Consider the following 19,488-nt stretch of genomic DNA (forward strand, 5'->3'; position numbering starts at 1 on the left):
ATATATATAAACGAAAACATAAAAATCTTACGTGTCGCGATTTGGTCGCTCCCCTTTTTTTTGGAGTCATCAGATTTGCTTGATTTTTAAATTGAGACTTCTCATGCATTCGACCCGAATTCACAGGTATGGGTCTTACCAAACCCAGATATTCCTTAAATGAGTTATAACATCTCATTAAATTTAAAATTATTCGCACCAAGTTATTAATTTGAAAATCCTATAAAATAGGATATACTAAAAATTATTATATTATTTTTTTAAATATTATTTATAATTAAGAAACAATTTATAGTAAAAAAAATAAGCGGGTCTTGGGTCTTACCAAACCCAGATAACTTTTAAACCGGGTTATAACATCTTAGTTATTTATGAAACATTTTTATCATCAAACTTTAAGTATATTATAAATTTCATTACAACAAATAAAATTAAACCAAAAAACGAGTAATGTAAAACAGCCCCCGTAATATGGAGGATAAAAACTAGTTTGTTTATATATAAATATATACCTTTTTATTTTAATTTTTTTTAAACTGAAGCTTATATGCAACTGTTTATTTATATATTTATATTTGAATACTTTTATTTTTTTTATAGATATAATAGTATCAGGCTTTATTAAACAAAATATTTACTTTTTTAAGTTTCACTTTAATTTTACACTTCTACTAACAATGATTAATAAAAGAGTAAATTGCGGTTTTCGTCCATGTGATTTGTTCAAATGTGCTGTGTTAGTCTAATAGTTTCAAATTTGTGATTTTCGTCACTATAATTTCATTTTATTTGCAATTAAAATGACCCACTAACTCCATTAGGTGTGGTCGTTGAACCCATCAACGACCACCTTACGGGAGGGGAAGTTTTGTCCTTATTCTCTTCAAATAAACCCGAGCCCTTCACGTGAGAGGGCTTGCGAATTAGGGTTGGGGATTTTTGGAGAAAAAAAGTACAAAATTCCCCTCACGTGAGGTGCACGTTGATGAGTGTAACGACCATACTTAACGGGGTTAGTGAGGTTGGATTAATTTGCAAGTGAAATGAAATCACATAGACGAAAATCGCAAATTTGAAACTATTGAATTAAAACCACAGATTTAGACAAACCATAGTGACGAAAATGCTTTTATTTCTCGGTGCTAAAAGGCGTATGTATATTATATATATATATTATTTTTTAACTGACGGAGGGTTTTTGAAAATCCGTTTATTAATTTTAATTATTGGTTTGCATTTTCTTTTTTTTTTTCGAACAACTAAATTTTTTTACTCTATTTCACGTCCTATCAAAATGAGAATGACTTCTTGGTTTGTTTTTAATAATGGTACATAATTAACTTCATTTAATTTAGTTTTTATGAAGACGATTTATCTTTTATTTACAATTAACTAGCTAAATCACATTGAGACTTCCAAGGGTTTTACTAAATGCGTTCCACTCTATTTTCCAATCAAAGTTTATAAAAAAACTGCAGTTAAATTAAGTTAACCATGTAAAATTACTAAATGCAAATCAAGAATTAAAATAAAAATTTGTTTTCAACCCCTCCCCCCCCCCCCTCAATTGAAAAGAAAGAAAAATAATATAAAATAAATATGTGTATTACCATCACATATATTAGTAAACTAGGTTAGATACCCACGTACAACACAGGTTTAACAAATTTAATTTTATAAACATTTGAAATATAAATAATAAAAAGTCTTGATAAACAAATTTGTGTATTAAATATAAAAGGTGCAGACATACATTCTGGTTAAATAATATATATTTTTAATAATATATTTATCACAAAACATGCAAAATATTAAGTGTGAACAATAAATACAATAATGCATAATCAACCCAAGTCTAGAATATTGAATTAGTTGGTCTTCTAAAATGGAACTGTACTTCGACCCTTAAAAGTTGGTGCAATTTTTAGATCTTTAGATCTGTTTGCCAACGGAAGATTTTATGGGCATTCTTCACATGCTCGGGTTTTGCATTGTTGTTAGGTAGTGCGGACCTATAAATAAAGTAGCATGAATTCTCTTGGAGATCTTCTTCAAACTTAAGAAAGTAAGGTTTGAACACGCTTACTTGGACCTTCATTCCTTGAAAGTTTAACATATTTGTGATAGATGAATATTAAATAAATAAAAAATGGTATTAAATATTTACAGGGTTATCTCAACGTGCCCGGAGGCCTAAACCGAGATAAAAATTTGAGACCCTTTTAAAATACAATTTTTTACTTTCCATTTGACAATTTTTAACCCAAAAACCATATCAGACATATAAATCTAATTACATGTCATAAATGTTAAATAAATAAAACAAAATTGTTTAAATCAAAAGATGAAGGGATTAATGTGGCCAAATGAGTATTCTTCAGTATTTTTATTTTCTTTTATAATATTAAATCCTTAAACTTATGGTGGCCCTAGGAATGTGGAGGCCCAAGGTTGTTGCCTTACTTGGCTGACCCTAGAGTCGGCATTGAATATTTAGCTCCTCATCATTAAAATCATTTCAATTTATCAAATTTCGTTAGCACATTTGTTGTTTGGTTTTATCTGTTGTCTCTCAATTTAATCAAAAAAAAATTTTTGGCTACATTATGTATTAGAGACACTGATAGAAGAATTAATTAAATAATTTGTTGTGTATGGTAATTAATAAAATATTACAAAATATGATGATTAATTCAGGAAAAGCGAAAAACATACTTGGATGGTAAAAACGTTTTACCAAAAGATGCAGAAGAGTTAATCCTATATGTTTTTGTCATCAAGTTATGGTATTTATAACATTATAGAATTATGAATCATTTAATGAGTTAATCGGTAATTTGGAAACAAAACAATTATTTTGAGTATAAATCAATCAATTTATTTTTAAAGGATTACATGTAATTTAAAAAAATATCCTTAATTTGATTAAAATGTCAAAAATATGCAATTAACATAAATACTTAAAATTTAAAATTCAAACATAATAGGAGGTGTAATTAGAAATATTTAAATCCTTGTTGAATCTTTTTAATTTAGAGAAGTATAATTATTGCGTAAATTATGGAAACAACATAATTAGAAGTTTATTTTAAATAAGTAAGATATATTGTATGTTTAAATTAGTTTACTCTAATTAATGAGTAGATTGACAAAATACTAAATTATAATAGATATTTATATATGGTATATCTTCTGTTAATTGGGTCGGGTATGGATATGAACCGAGTTTGTAAAGTGAGTGTGGTGGGAGGCGGGAAATTTAGTGGAATGGTGGGCTAGATAGAGAACACGTGGCATAAGGAAACCTTTATTTATTAATTAGTATAGATATTATATAATGATAATTTACAATAATAACGCCTTAGATTAAGACCGTAAATATGGAAACGATTCTATACAATATTTACTAATATATGTGATGCTAATAATATGTTGTTCTACCATCGAGAAATAAAAGCTGGAAAACTGATTTTTCTAAGTCATCTGTAGTTAGTAAAAGTCTATAATTAAAACCGTACTTCAAAATAAAACTAAATACACTATTTTTAAAATCGACATAATATTACAACTATAAAAAATAAAAAATAAAAAGTCTATGCCACACCCCGACCAAAGGCGGCGGAACATGCCGGGGTGCAACGGATTGCCCAAAACACAAGACACTATTAAAGTGACAATATTTAATCAACTCATTTATTTCACAAATCAATAAACAACACATCTTGTTCATACAAAACAAATTGAATACAAGTAAACAAATATATATTGTTCGTTTTGCTAATATCCCAATAGTCCTGATAACGTTTTTCGTCAAGTTCTCGAGTCAACCAAAGTCAAACCTGTAACATTGCATAAAATAAATTTTATCAACACAAAGGTTGGTGAGGAATTTCATAGTTTTTGAACAATATGTATATAATAAGAAATTCCACAGCTTTGACTTTGGTTGACTAGATAGAGAACACGTGGCATAAGGAAACCTTTATTTATTAATTAGTATAGATATTATATAATGATAATTTACAATAATAACGCCTTAGATTAAGACCGTAAATATGGAAACGATTCTATATACAATATTTACTAATATATGTGATGCTAATAATATGTTGTTCTACCATCGAGAAATAAAAGCTGGAAAACTGATTTTTCTAAGTCATCTGTAGTTAGTAAAAGTCTATAATTAAAACCGTACTTCAAAATAAAACTAAATACACTATTTTTAAAATCGACATAATATTACAACTATAAAAAATAAAAAGTCTATGCCACACCCCGAACAAAGGCGGTGGAACATGCCGGGGTGCAACGGATTGCCCAAAACACAAGACACTATTAAAGTGACAATATTTAATTAACTCATTTATTTCACAAATCAATAAACAACACATCTTGTTCATACAAAACAAATTGAATACAAGTAAACAAATATATATTGTTCGTTTTGCTAATATCCCAATAGTCCTGATAACGTTTTTCGTCAAGTTCTCGAGTCAACCAAAGTCAAACCTGTAACATTGCATAAAATAAATTTTATCAACACAAAGGTTGGTGAGGAATTTCATAGTTTTTGAACAATATGTATATAATAAGAAATTCCACAGCTTGTATACCAGACGATAAATAATAGCAATAATTTGGATAAAAATGAGGTCGCTAATAAGAATACGTTAGCGGCACCGTCTACAAGAGAATACCAAATAGATTCGGATTTCATGAGATTGTTAATAAGAATACATTAACGACGCCGTGCTATAAGAGAATACCAGATAGTTCACGGATTTATGAATCAACCAACCAAAAGCGGTAAACACATAAGCATATACGCATGTAAGCATAGAACACCAAATCGAGCATTTATTTAAGTAAAGTATACAATAACGTTTGTGGTTTAAGACTCAAGTATAAAACATTTAGTTTGACTAGGTATGCAATATCACCCCCAAAACGAAAGATGGAAAACGGGGTATGAAAAGTACTCACGTTCAAGTAACAAACTTGATTTGGTAACAATGACGAGTAACCGGAAGGATGAGGTTGAATGAGCAAGGTCTAGGTGAAAGGAAAACTTGTATATCAAAGGTTGTCTAAGAAATCTTTAAATAAAATAAATGAAAATAAATGCAAACAATTTAAAGTTTAAGGTTTAAAAATGTAAATATTAATAAATTGTAATACTAGTCTTTAAAAATATAAGTTTGCTCGAAACCAGGTTAAAGTATCCAGCCTTAATATTTACTCAACCTATGTTAAGTAATAAGGCGGGTAAAAATGCTAGAATGCAAGTCCCTTTATAATGTAGATACTAAAACGGGTTTTAACGAGTGTTTTGGGTTGTTGGTTCTGGTCTTGATAATTGGTCAAACCCAAAGTCAACTTTCCATAATAATGAATGCTATGAGATAACTCAATAAAATCTAAGAAGACTTAACCAAGTATGTAGTTCTATTGTTTTAGAACTAACAACGTACGTTAAGCGAGTGTTCGGTTTTGTCGGTCCAACTTTGTTACAAGATCAAGTTGGATTCAACATTCCAAGTACTTTGAATAAATATTTAAATTCAATTTGTAAAGTATTTTTAAAGAAATATACAAGTCTTGATAGCTAAAAACACACTTGTGTGTCTTAAGCGAGTGAAAATCGGTCTAATTCGGCTTGGTTCGGTTTCCATCTCACAATAAGTTCATAGATGGCTTCCACATACCCAAATATCAAAGAACTTGTATAATGATTTATAAATGATGAAACTTAAGTTTTACAACCCAAAAGTTAACAATAAAGTCTTTAGACGAAAGTTCAGTTTGGTTCGGTTTCCATCTCACAATAGGTTCATAGATGGTTTCCACATGCCCAAATATCCAAGAACTTGTATAATAATGTACAAATGAAAATACTTAAGTTTTACAACCGAAAAGTTAACAATAAAGTCTTTAAACAAAGGTTCGGTTTTGGGTTCGGATCTAGTTTCTGGTTAAGTCCGAGGTTAGAATCTACAAACCCATAACCATAGAACTCATAAAAAATGATTTTATAAACTGATATCTAACATTAAACATGTTTAAACAAGTATTTAACAAAAACTAGTAAGCAAAGTTCGGTTTACGGTCTAGAGTTATTTACGGTTACACCGAGGCATAGACTCTTAGAACCCATAACAATGGAACTTGTAAATAAACTAAAATGAGCAGAAGTTAAGCGTGGTTAGTAAGCAATAACAAAGTTAGATGGTTAGATGCGGAAAATATATAACAAAGACCACGAAAGTCCTCCATGTAGCCTTGCCTTACGAGGTCCGAAACCTCACCGATCGAGACCGGAGAAGTAACTACCAAAGGTAACAAGGGGTGTATATTATATATATGTTTCAACAACAAGTTTGAATCATATGGATTTAGTAGAAATTAAAGGAAAACTCTTGTTTGACTCTTGAAGGTCAAACAAGTAAGAACTTGAAGGTTGGAGCTTAGAACTTAGGTTGAGAGTGTTTGATTAGTATGAGCAGGTTCAAATAAGTGGTGATGCTTGGTTTTATGAAGGATAAGGTGTTAGGGTTATCCATAAGGTTGCTTTAGAAATTTCCAAGTTTTCTCATTGGTTTTAAAGGGTCAAACAAGTGATAATAACAACAAAAAATCGAACTTGGTATCTGCAGGTCTAAGCCGCCACGCGCGGCCGCCCTAGCTTTCATGGCCGTTGGGCGCGGCGCCCATGAGGGTGGGGTTTGGTCAGCTCGTCTTGCGTGATTCGTTTTGCGTCCTGGAAGTTCGTTTTTTATGTAATTTGATCGTTTTAAAGGCGTTTTCAAATCCGTAAAAGGGGTTTTTCAAATTGAACAAGTGGGAATGATTTAGTAACATAAAATCCAATATTTTATATATATGAAATGTTCAGGATATAAATCGGGTCGATTTACATGATAAACGAATATAAATAAAACCCGAAATTGACGAACGTCACAGTCTATAAATATAAATAAATAAATATACACTTGCATAAAAGCGTCAGTTTCAAAAAAAAAATTAAAAAGAAAGAAAAAATTTGTGTGTGTCTATAAATTAATATATATATATATATATATATATATATATATATATATATATATATATATATATATATAAGAAACCATAATACTAAAAAAATAACAAAAAAGTACAAAACTTGTATTTAGTAGAAAACCCAAAAATTCTAACAATTAAAAGTTTGTGAAAAATACAAAAAAAAACTCTCAAAGTTGTATTAACTAACGATTGGTGGATGACGTTAATGGGTTGGACTAAAACTGATACTTAATTGAAATTATCGTATCATAAAAGTCTAAAATAAACTATTGGACCAAAACTGATAATGTTAATAAACCACAAGGACCAAAATCGAAGTTCTCTCTCGATTTTAACATTAACTAGGTAAATAACTCACTCCGTTGCGGCGGTGTGGCAATTCGAATTAAATTGGTATCGGTTAAGTTCGTTACGTCACCGCGCTAATAAAAAAATAAAATGTAAACGTCAAGAATAGTATCGGTATACGTACAACTTATGATTAAAATGACACAAACTTAGCTACGATAATGACACTCGTATAGATTGTGATACATGTAACATAATTAAAAAAGCTGTTTACTAGATCGTTAAAATTCGGGCATTATGGCGGTCGATCGATGTGAATTCGGCTGGTTTTCAGATATGTTCATTATGGTTCCGAAAATAAACCCAAATAATAAATTCTTCAAGCTAAAATATTTAAAACAAATATCAAAAGAGGATCCATACTCCGCCAAAACCCATCATAGAAATATCAAATAAGAAAGTAAGAAAATAAACAAATACTAAAAGAGGATCCATACTCCACCAAACCCATCATAGATATATCATATATGAAAGTAAGAAAAAAAATTCATCGTTTTGTGCTTAAATTGGGCCTCGAACTTGAGTGTAATCATACATAAAACCTAACAGATTTATCAACCACCACCAAGCTACAACATCCTTATTATTCAAGCATCAAAAAGTGATAACTAAATATAAAAGGTGAACTAATATAATATTCTAAAAAAACTTGTGGCGCCGACGTTTGAATTTTTATCTATATATATATATAATTAAATTTTATACTTAACCGAGTATGAGTTGTATTGTCACACGCCAACATACAGTGGAAAATGTCGGGGCGCGACAATATTATATCATAGCTCGGAAGACACTATAATAATTAAACATGTCAATATCTAAATTATTTCATTTCATATATCAATCAAGTACACAAAAAATATAAACATTGTCTTTAAGGAAATAACACTACAATCAAGGACTTAAAAATAAATTTGTTCTTCATTCATCATATCAACCCAAAGTATCATCTGAACTTCAATACTTGCTTCATCCAATAAAGCTACATGCGTCATGCGTGAAAAAATATATATTTTTCAACGTAAAGTTGAGAAACTAATCACAATTTTGTATATATATATATTATTGAAAATGACAATTCCTTGCGATAAATACGAATTACAACAACTAGCAAAACAATAATAAATAAAAAAGGTCATTTCCCTCGTCCAAAACGGGTCGAGTTACTCCGACGGCGTATGATCATACTAATGAGGATGAGGATGAGGATGAGGATGAGTATGATATACCAACCACCAAACATAAAAATAAACACATAGTAACATTCACATGTATAACTAATTGAGCATTATCATACAAACGCAAATAATGGTGTAGTGAAAATCATATAGCGGTGGGATGTGCGTACATTGGCTAATAGACCATTCATAAATCGTGGTGAATATTAGATAGCGAATTGGTTTTATAAGCACCTATTACACGGGATAAATTATCGATTCAATTACTTCAAGCCGCAAGTTCCAAAGCGTAAGTACATTGACGAGATTGATCTAAGAACATGCTGGAGGAAGTTGGTGCTTAAGGTAAAACCGCCTCGTACTTTAAAGACAGTTCCTGTGAAGACTTTTTCCCAGAGTTTTTACAAGAAATTCAATAGGTGGTACTATGATAACAGGCTCGGTGAAGCCGTGATTGTGTTGGGATCTATGCTGAAGACTGAGTTTGCTAGAGTTATCGACCCTTGTAGGTTCCCAGCCGGATCTACACAGAATATCTCGTTCTACGTAGGTGCGGAATCCCTACGTAAGACGATACGAGCGTAGAAGACGATACACGTTAACACGATCAAACACACATTACAATAAACAAAGACACGTTGTATTGCAACTGGAAACACGTGATTCACTGATCACCGATTACACAAACTGAATAACTCGTAAACTGAAAACTAAAACTCTAAACTTCTGCCGTAACCTAAACTATTTAACAGTCGACAACTTCGCCTAACATGTTTAGGCGAAGTTGTCACTAACTTCGCTTATTCCACAAGTTCGCCTATATCAGCGAACTTGTGAGCTAACTTCGCTTGATACAAAATACAAATCCAACTAACTCGATTACAGACACTAGACACTGAACTACTGACATCATGTACCAACAGACTCCCCCTTGGCAGTAGCTTCATATCTCTATCTTCAAGCACGTGTCTTGTAATCTTCAACAATCTTGTATCTTTCATCTTCAAGCATGAACTCCTTCTCGTACACAAACCGAAACAACTCTTTGATATTTCTTCGCTTCTTCTTTCCAAGCAGGAATATAAAATATCTTATTCTCGTTCAGCACATGCAGATCAGCTCGAGACAAATTCACCAAGTGCATTGGATCATACACTCTCAGCAGCTCTTGTTCATCTTCATCCTCCATTACTGCTTCAGCTGTTTCACAATCAACGTACCACCACTTCAGATCTTTGAGCACACCCTTGGGCATTTGTTTCATCGGCACTTCTTTTAAACACCGGATCGGCTTATACTTCATGATTATCCAAGGCTTGCCATCTGCTCTCATTCCTCTGTCTTTGTCTTCAACGAGCTTTCCTTTCTGTGGTTTCAACAGCTCGAACTTTTTCTCCTTTATACTTTCCTTCCATACTATCTTCCCAATGACCCTAGCCATGTTATCATCACTCCTGTTTATCAACCCCAATCTGGCTAAGTCCTTCACTTCACACTCAGGCAATGTATTCAACGATCTCAAAAGCCTCTTGAAGTACTGAACCCCATCATACCTCTTAATCACAAAGAGCCTCAACTGCTCATCATATAACCAGCATATAATCCCCTTTTTCGATTCAGCTTAACCCCTGATGTTGTAACTTTTCTTGAACATAGTAGGAACCGCCGGTTTCTTAGTCTTTACGAACCACTGAGCGTAGCCTTCTTTTCATCTTGGCTGCTCTTCCCATTCCGTCTCATCGCTTCCCATATGTTGACCCATATCTGACTTATCAACTTCCGGAATCTCATTCTCAACATTCTCCTCTACAATCTCTCCCTCTTCAATCTCACTATCAATGACAATCTCTGCCCCAATCTTCTCTATCTCTTCAACCGGTAACACATCGTCATCACCTATAACATCATCATCCATCATCTCCTCAGCATCCACAACCACCACCTCATCACCCCCTGAACTGCCAGCTGCACTTGTTGACTCCTCCTGAGATGTGGAAGTCCCAAGAGCTTGTTCAGTTCTTGGCAACTCTCCACCTGCACCTTTCGATGCATTGGGATCATCGTCTCGATCATTACGCTTCTTAGTCCTCAGCTCATCACCCTTACAGCTCGTCTCCCCCTGAGATGCCAAGAACCTTGATTGTTCTGCCATGACCCTTTCAAGCGCTGCTATTCGTTCCGAGTCGGATCAGGTTGCATCGAAATCAAACCTCAGATGTGATACCAATCAAGGCTCGCATCCGGGTCCAATGTGATGTACATGTTATGCCCCGGGAAAAATTGCCGATTGTTATCTCCACCTTCATCACCACCTGCACCACCTGCTTCAGCTACAGCTGCCATTTCTGCAACACAAACAGGCTAAGTTAGAGAAACGTCAAGTCAAATCACAAGTTCGCCTGTTACCATGAGCGAAGTTATGATTTATTCTGTATAGGCGAAGTTAGAGGTGGGGCGAAGTTGGGAACAACTTCGCCTCAACTTGAACTTCGTCTAATAAATGTTAAATAAAAAGGGCCAGGCGAAGTTAATGATAACTTCGCCTAACCACAACTTCGCCTCATATACTGTTACATAATTAATTATCAGGCGAAGTTAAACCTCAGGTGAAGTTAAGAATAACTTCGCCTAAACTGTAAGTTCGCCTGAATATGAATCGGCAACAGTTAGACGTTCAATACGACGTATAGTTGGTGAATTTGGAGATTTACGATCTCGTAAAACATGTTTTTAAAACGATCTAGACGATCAAGTTGATTACGACCACGTAATAACAGGTTTGAAAATCGGGTGTTGAGGTTTCGAATAAACGGGGTCGCGAATCAGGTCGAAACGACCTTTGATTAACATCAATGATAGTGATTATGCGATACTACAACACTACACACCTTTAAATCGGATTAGAACTGAGAAAAATTAACACAGATGATTCGATGCTATAAGTTCGCTTAGGGTTACAGGAAGATAAGTTCGCCGGATTTTGAAAATAATAACAAGTCTGACCTAAAATTTCCTTTATATCGGGTCAAAGTTATACAGGCGAAGTTATGGATAACTTCGCCTATAGTTATGGATAACTTCGCCGATATTAAATTTTACAAAACAAACCCCTATAATTTGAACAATTTGCAATTAAGTTTTAAAACATCCTTTAAAGAGTTAAATGATACGATCAAGACCAAGTAACCAGGTATAAAATCATACAACTACATAAGTAAGTAAAAAAAATTTTAAAAATAAAGTACACGGGATCAAATTTCAGTCTCGACAGGGACTACCACGTTTTAGAAAAGATCCGAACATGAATCATACTAATTACGTGACTGTCACACAGATCCATGTTCAGCTGTATTATGACATAAAGAAACAGGTTGTAAGCAGGTAAATAACTTAAAATGGTTTTCATCGCTTCTGTGATACGGGTTAGGTTCAATTAAGCTCAAAACTTAAATGGGCAACAACTCAGAGATTATGATGCCTCCTATCTATTCTCAAAGCGTATTTGGCTTTCCCCAAGTCACCCCGAGTTGACCTCGACCCGTAGTGTCTGATTGAATAGTAAGTACTCTTCGATCTTTAGACTCTTCTTCCCGTTCTCTTTCTTACATCTTGATTGAGAAGTATTAACATTATGAACTCTAGAATGTCTCAATAACACACATTTTTTTTTTAAATATTTACACATCTTCAGAGTAGTAAACAACTGCAAGTCCCGAATCTGGATCACTGCAGTTTCTTGACACACCATCTTCTCGGGACTCAGAACACTCAAGGGCTCGTGTATGACTGGGTAATCGCTTTTCTGCCTATCATTCGGAAAGATATATATGGAGACAAGCACAACTCTTAAGGAGTTTCCACGTAAAATCGAGGAGATTTAGTTAGTATCACTTCTACTTTTACGCACCATAAAAAGCTACCATGACATACAATGACTGTTCTAAAGTCTTTTAGGCCTAATAACTTCACTAGTTAAGCACACATAATCAGTATATCTATCATTTTTCAAGGTTGGATCAATTTTCTGTTAAACATAGTAAAGGAACTTCTTACGAAGTAGTAGACTTGAAAAATAATTTCATCTCCCTAAAAAAAATTTTAAATTCTATCGCCCCGATCAAGTCGAAGTCTTCAGGTAAACGGCTATCCTGAAGATCCAATGGATCAGCTGGACCGACCACATACGAGTATGTGTCCTTCTAACTAAGTATGAACAACTAATTTTCAGCGAAAGAATAAAAACACATCATAAACCGCCCCGGTCACTTTCAGTCCTCTGGTTAATGGCTATCCTCATATTCTACAAGTAGAAATGAGGACCAAACATATCATAAGATATGTCCTTCAAACTGAGGCAACCGACATAATTCTAAGCGATAGTGACGTTTTTTTTTTTTTTTTTTTTTTTTTTTTTTTTTTTTAACATAATTACGAAAAACATGGTTACTCGGGATTGATCATCCCATTCAGTTCAACAAGGTTTTGAAAACGAGTTCTGTCAAACGCTTTAGTGAACAAATCAGCGAAATTATCTAACGTATCAACCTTTTCGAGCACAATCAATTTCTTCTCAGCACAATCCCGTATAAAATGATGACGTATGTCAATGTGTTTAGTTTTGCTATGCTTTACGGGATTGTTTGTTACTGAGATAGCAGCAGTGTTATCTATGCAAATAGGAGTATGAGTGAAATTCAGACCATAATCGCGCAATTGTTGTTGTATCCAAAGAACCTGAGAGCAGCAGTTCGATGCTGCCATGTATTCTGCTTCACAGGTAGAAATGGCGACTGAGGTCTGCTTATTGCACTGCCATGACACTATTCTGCCTCCAAGAAACTGACATCCACCTGTTGTTGACTTCCGATTCAGTTGCTTTTGACAGAAGACAAGATTCTTCTGTTGCCATCTCAGTCGACCTCATGTCCATAACATACGTATTCTTTTCCCTTGGAGCCTTCATTACTATCCAATCCTCTGGTATCTTGAAACCAGGATACAGTACGATCGCCTCATTCTTGGTAAAGTGCACAGTGTAATCTTTGTCACAGATCTGCGATACACTCAGCAGATTATGCTTCAGTTCTTCAACGAAATTCACCTCTCTAACGTCATTTTACCATTAGTCACCGTCCCAATTCCAGTAATCCTTCCACCACTCTCTCCAGCAAAACTTACTCTTCCTCCCTGAACAGGTTTCCATTCGTGTAACAAATTCTTGTTACCCGTCATGTGCCGGGAACAGCCGCTATCCACAACCCATAGATTGTTTGCAGCCCTGTTCAACTGTTCCTGCACGATTAAAGCAAAGGATTAAAATCTGGGGAACCAAGACCTATTGGTCTTGGGTCGATACATCCCGTACTTTGGCTGTCCAAAGTTAGTATTACTATGATATCTGTAAGTCCTAAAAGGATACCTTCTTGTAGATTGACTATGAGGCCATCCAAACCTTCGTGAATTAAATGAATTATTACTAATGGTTTGGTTGTTAACAGGGAAAAACTGAGATCGATTTCTTTGAAAACCTGGATTAGTCCAATGTCTGAACTTTGATGAGTTTTCGTTTTTACCATTATAGTAATTACTGTTAGTTCTATTCTCAGTTTTCGAAGGCCTCATACCTCTGAATCTCTGCTTCAGAGGGCAATCAGCAATCAGGTGTCCTATTTGATTGCATCTGAAACAACTCCTGTGTTCAACTTTCGTCTCAATAGTTGTTTTAGATGTTGAGGTTGCATTACTGCCCGTTTGTCTAACATATGGTGGGACATACGGGTTTAGTGAAGAATTCTTTTCATTTGGTTTATGTTCCTCTCCACGTTTTGGTAACACTGCCTCATCTTTTGTCTCACTCGACTCGGATGTCTTGTCCGAATTTGATGAGACAGGACTAGGAACAGAAATCTTAACATTAGAAACAGGCTTACTCGTTTCGCCTTTACTAACTTCTGGATATTTAATCGAAACCTTAACCGGAACTGTCTGACCAATTTCAACATCAACAGATTTCTGATTACTAGGATCAAAAGTATAGTTATGATTATAAGGTGGTGGAACTTCATTATATCCAATTCCTCCCCTTTTAACTGGGGAACGTTGATCACTTACGAGGTGATCAAGTATAGCAGAGGAATTTCTAAATTGCTCAAGCTTTCTGTTTAGTTCCACCACTTTCACTTGGTGATCAGCTATCTGTTTATCCCTTTCAGCTATTAGTTTGGTTTTCTCTTCTAACACTTCATAGCTAAGATTAATTACTTGTATTTTTTTAGCTAGACTGGCTTTAAGACTTCTAATATCTTTTTCACTAGCTTTTATTTTTACCATGTAACTGTTTTCTCTAGTTTTAGTGTAATGATGATCTTCTTTTAATGTTTTAAATTGAGCATCCAAACTAACAAACTGATCAGTTATTGTTGTCAATTGTTCAGACAGATTTTCACATTTCGTACAAGGGAGTTTAGTACTTACCTCGGAGAGCTGATCTGTCACTTCTGCCATGTAAGCTTGATTTTCTCCAGTTATTTTCTCACTTTCTGCAGTTTCGATGTTCGCCAAATTGGCCTGTTCGAACACTTCCTCAACATGCAGATTCCAATTGTATTCCCCGTTCTGTCTGGATATCATGGCCCTATTCTCATTACCACCCCCACTCTGTTGTGTAGACCTGTTTTGACTGCGTTCTACACGTTCATTTGTGCACTCTTTAGCAAAGTGTCCATTCCGTTGACAGTTATAACACCGCACCTTTGACTTATCAAAACCTGGTCTTTCACCAACAAACTTTCTACCAGTCTTCTTCATAAACCTTTTAACCCATCTTACAATCATCGCCATCTACCACTGCAGATCCATCTCTTCCAGATCATCAGCATCGATCTGATCATAGTCTTCGTCTAAAGTTGCAGGGTCAACAATCTTACCTTTAATGTAATTTTCGTACGAAGCAATGAAAGATGCATAGAGAGCAAACTGCTGTTCAGCAGATTTAACACTCATAGGCATCTTAGAATAGTTGTTGTTCGGAACACTTGAGGAAAAACTACCCTTGGTTGCTTGAAATTTAGAAGCATTTGTTCCACCAGCTACAAAACACACATCACCATCCATGTTGAGAGTTACATGACCTTCATGTGTTGAGTTAGCGCCCGAGTCTCCCTTTGAGTAGTAAGCAGATGATTCAGACTTCGAACTTGAACTTGAATTAACTTTCGCACCATACATTCCCGGATCCTGAACCTGATCAGTTGGTGTCTCTTTTCGAACCATGTTAAGTTCAAAAGTTCGTAGTTTGTTGACTGCTGTTTCCAAGTCATAGTCGGCAAACTCTTTATCTTCTCTCATCAAGACAGTGTACATCTCCCATTTCGGTGGGAGAGCATCAAGAAGCTTTTCTACGATTTCCTCTTCTTTGTAAGCAATGGAATAATTGCTGAGTTCGGTCATCAGATGATAATATCTCGTGATGATATCATCAAGTGATTCATTCTTCAAATACTTGAACACCGAGAATTGGGTTTTGAGTAGTTTAATCTTGGATGCACGTATCCCCACATTACCTTCAAATCGGTTTTCAAGTGCTTCCCATAGCTCTCTAGCAGTTTTATACTTCCTGAAGGTGTGAAGAATCTCTTGTGGAAGAGCCATTGTTATCGCAGCATGAGCTTTGCTTTCAGCCTCATACATCTTCTTTTCTTCCTCTTCCATCTTGTTGTATTTCTTAATCTGTTCACGACCCTCATATAAAGCAGTTGGTGGAATGTATCCATCTTGAATGCACACCCACATCTTAGAATTTTGATATTTAACGTACTGCTCAAACCGATCTTTCCAAGCCACAAAATCGGTACCCTTAAGCATTTTCGGTGCCTTAGTAGCTGAACCCGCTTCCACTTCCATCTTCACCAGTTCCGAAATATTTATAGAAGTCATCTTTTACGAAACAAAAACACAAAGAAACTCGAAAAATAAAAATTTTATTCTTAATAGTACTGTAGGCGAAGTTGTGGATAACTTCGCTTAAGTCTTAACTTCGCTTGATTTCTCAACTTCGCCTGATTAAGTTAAGCGAACTTGTGAGGTAGGCGAAGTTGTGGATAACTTCGCTTGAGATAAGCGAACTTGTGAGGTAGGCGAAGTTGTGGATAACTTCGCTTGATATAAGCGAACTTGTGAGGTAGGCGAAGTTGTGGATAACTTCGCTTAACCTTATATCTTCGCCTAAACCCTACAAACAGTAGCGGCACCTTCGCCTGATGAACACGATGATTTTGCATGTTTGATTTTGACGTTTTGCGAGGTATGCGAAGGTGTAATGGGTTGTTTTTGATGGCGGGAGGTGAGTAGGACACAAAAACTCGGTAAATTCGTCCCGCGAATAGTCGAACGGAACGATTTTTACACCCGCGTGATAATCCCGAACCACACAATCACGAGCAAAAGCTCTGATACCAATTGTAGGTTCCCAGCCGGATCTACACGGAATATCTCGTTCTACGTAGGTGCAGAATCCCTACGTAAGACGATACGAGCGTAGAAGACGATACACGTTAACACGATCAAACACACGTTACAATAAACAAAAACACGTTGTATTGCAACTGGAAACACGTGATTCACTGATCACCGATTACACAAAGCTGGACAACTCATAAACTAAAACTCTAAACTTATGCCGTAACCTAGACTATTTAACAGTCGACAACTTCGCCTAACATATTTTGGCGAAGTTGTCACTAACTTCGCTTATTCCACAAGTTCGCCTATATCAGCGAACTTGTGAGCTAACTTCGCTTAATACAAAATACAAATCCAACTAACTTGATTACAGACACTAGACACTGAACTACTGACATCATGTACCAACAACCCTATCTGGTTCGTTAACTTACCAGAATCTGACAACGGGAACCTGTACAAGAATTTGATTCTTTAGGCAGATGTCAGAGATAATGAATTTGCTATGCAATTCCAACGTGTGGTTTGTGTTTGTCATGCGTTCGATATTCATAGTTGTGCGGAGAGGAGGACCAAGAAGTTTAAGCAATGAAGATAAAGAGCACGAGCCGAGGGGGATGTTGTTGGTACACATTTTCTGCTTCTCGGTCTTTGTTTAATGTATTTGGTCTTGGTATAAAGTAAAAGAAGTATTTTGGTAATTGTATAAAGGTACATTGCTAATGTAAGACACATTCGTTAGTGTAGCTAATGACGAATGTGTCCCCGCGTGTTTATTCATGTCCATTCATTAGGCATGTTAACGAATGTGAACAAAGAATGTGCTTATTCGTTAGTATACCGTATAGATGTTAACATATGATTGTGAATGGCGCTCATTCGTTATGACATGTATAATGAATGAGGTCATCGTCTATATATACTCTTTATTGTATTGTTAAAGAATCAGATCTTATTACTATCGTTTGAGTACTGTTACGCTGTCCAATTGTTCTCTCAACACACTGTACATATAGTAATGTAAATCTAATCGTAATCATTTCAAGACTAAATCCTATAACGTAATGAAGTCATAATCGATCGGTACACGGTTTCTAAAAGTATTTTTTTCAATTGAATATCTCCGTTCACCAAACACCAATGATATTACTCGATTGCTTTTTGCCGCGGACCAATGAGGGTTCCCTAGAACGCTCGGAAGCATTGATTGCATGTATTGGAAGTGGGAAAATTGTGTCACAGCTTGGAAAGGTGTGTACTCTGGCCACATTCATGAATCTACTTTTATTTTAGAGGCGATTGCCACATATTATCTTTGGATATGGCATGCATTTTTTGGTATGCCCGGTTCACATGACAACAATAACGTGCAAAAGAGGTCTTTTGTTTTCACGGAACTTGCGCAAGGATGTGCTCTTCCAGTCAATTACACGGTTAATGGCAACGACTATACTATGGGGTATTACCTTGCAGATGGTATTTATCCTAAGTGGAAAACTTTTGTAAAGAAGATTCCGGCACCAAGAGGGAACAAACATAAACATTTTGCAAAAACACAAGAATCTGCAAGAAAAGATGTCGAGCAAGCGTTTGGTGTACTTCAACAACGATTTGCAATCATTCGAGGACCATCACAAATTTTCTAAGTGAGTGTGCTAACAAATATAATGAAAGCATGTGTTATTCTTCATAATATGATAATTGAAGATGAATGTGATTATGGTGACAGTCTTAATATGAAGTATGATCAACTTGATGATGATCTCCTCGAATTTTCGCGTAGTAATACATGTGAGTTTATGGACTTCATGAACGTCATCTTCGTATTAAAGATAGCTCGGCACATCATCAACTTCAAGAAGATCTAGTAGAACATTAATGGCTACTCTATCCTCAACAATAAACGATATCACGTTATATTTTATTATTTCGTGAATGTTATTGGTTGAAGTTAGAAACATGATATGTGATGATCATTAGAATTATTTATGTAAGAACGTAACTTATTACCTCAACTTTTTTTTAATTTGCATCTATGTGGGTCATTTGCTTATAATGTGTTAGGAGTGTGAAATGGGTACGACTGGTCCGACCCAACAATTTATTTCTTTTGTTAAACTTTTGTTTGACTGATTAATGCTTTTGTAATGCTTCTCTATATGTTCATGTGATTTTTTGTTTTGTATTTTGGATTACAGTTTTGATTTGCTTGTATTGCATAATAATAATGCGATTTGTTCCCGTGACTTCTTTGTGTGAATTGTAGCAGTTGTTTGTTCCTGTTGTAGCTCACATCTTTGTTTAGTCAGTTTGTTTGTTTTTATAGTTTATTACTAGGTTATTGACCCGTGTACGACACATGTGAAAATATAGAAATTTTGAAGAACACACATATACAATTGGAAAGGAAAACATATTTTTGAATATGATTTTTGAGATGGCA

At 34.9% G+C, this 19,488-nt stretch overlaps 1 protein-coding gene across 1 annotated transcript; it reads left to right on the forward strand.

The window, feature by feature from the left end:
* The first annotated feature begins 18,256 nt into the window (after window positions 1-18,256).
* On the forward strand, window positions 18,257-18,691 carry LOC143624630 (uncharacterized). The gene has a single exon (XM_077095213.1). The coding sequence runs from the start codon at window positions 18,257-18,259 to the stop codon at window positions 18,689-18,691; it is 435 nt and encodes a 144-aa protein (XP_076951328.1).
* The last annotated feature ends 797 nt before the right edge of the window (window positions 18,692-19,488 follow it).

Source organism: Bidens hawaiensis, unplaced genomic scaffold (assembly GCF_021521415.1).
Source record: "Bidens hawaiensis isolate Kalapana, Puna unplaced genomic scaffold, B.hawaiensis_p1.1 tig00000416_1, whole genome shotgun sequence".
Taxonomy (NCBI): domain Eukaryota; kingdom Viridiplantae; phylum Streptophyta; class Magnoliopsida; order Asterales; family Asteraceae; genus Bidens; species Bidens hawaiensis.

What these genes read in the sequence shown, in the direction of transcription:
- LOC143624630 (XM_077095213.1), top strand. Translation starts at nt 18,257, where the DNA reads ATGTATTGGAAGTGGGAAAATTGTGTCACAGCTTGGAAAGGTGTGTAC.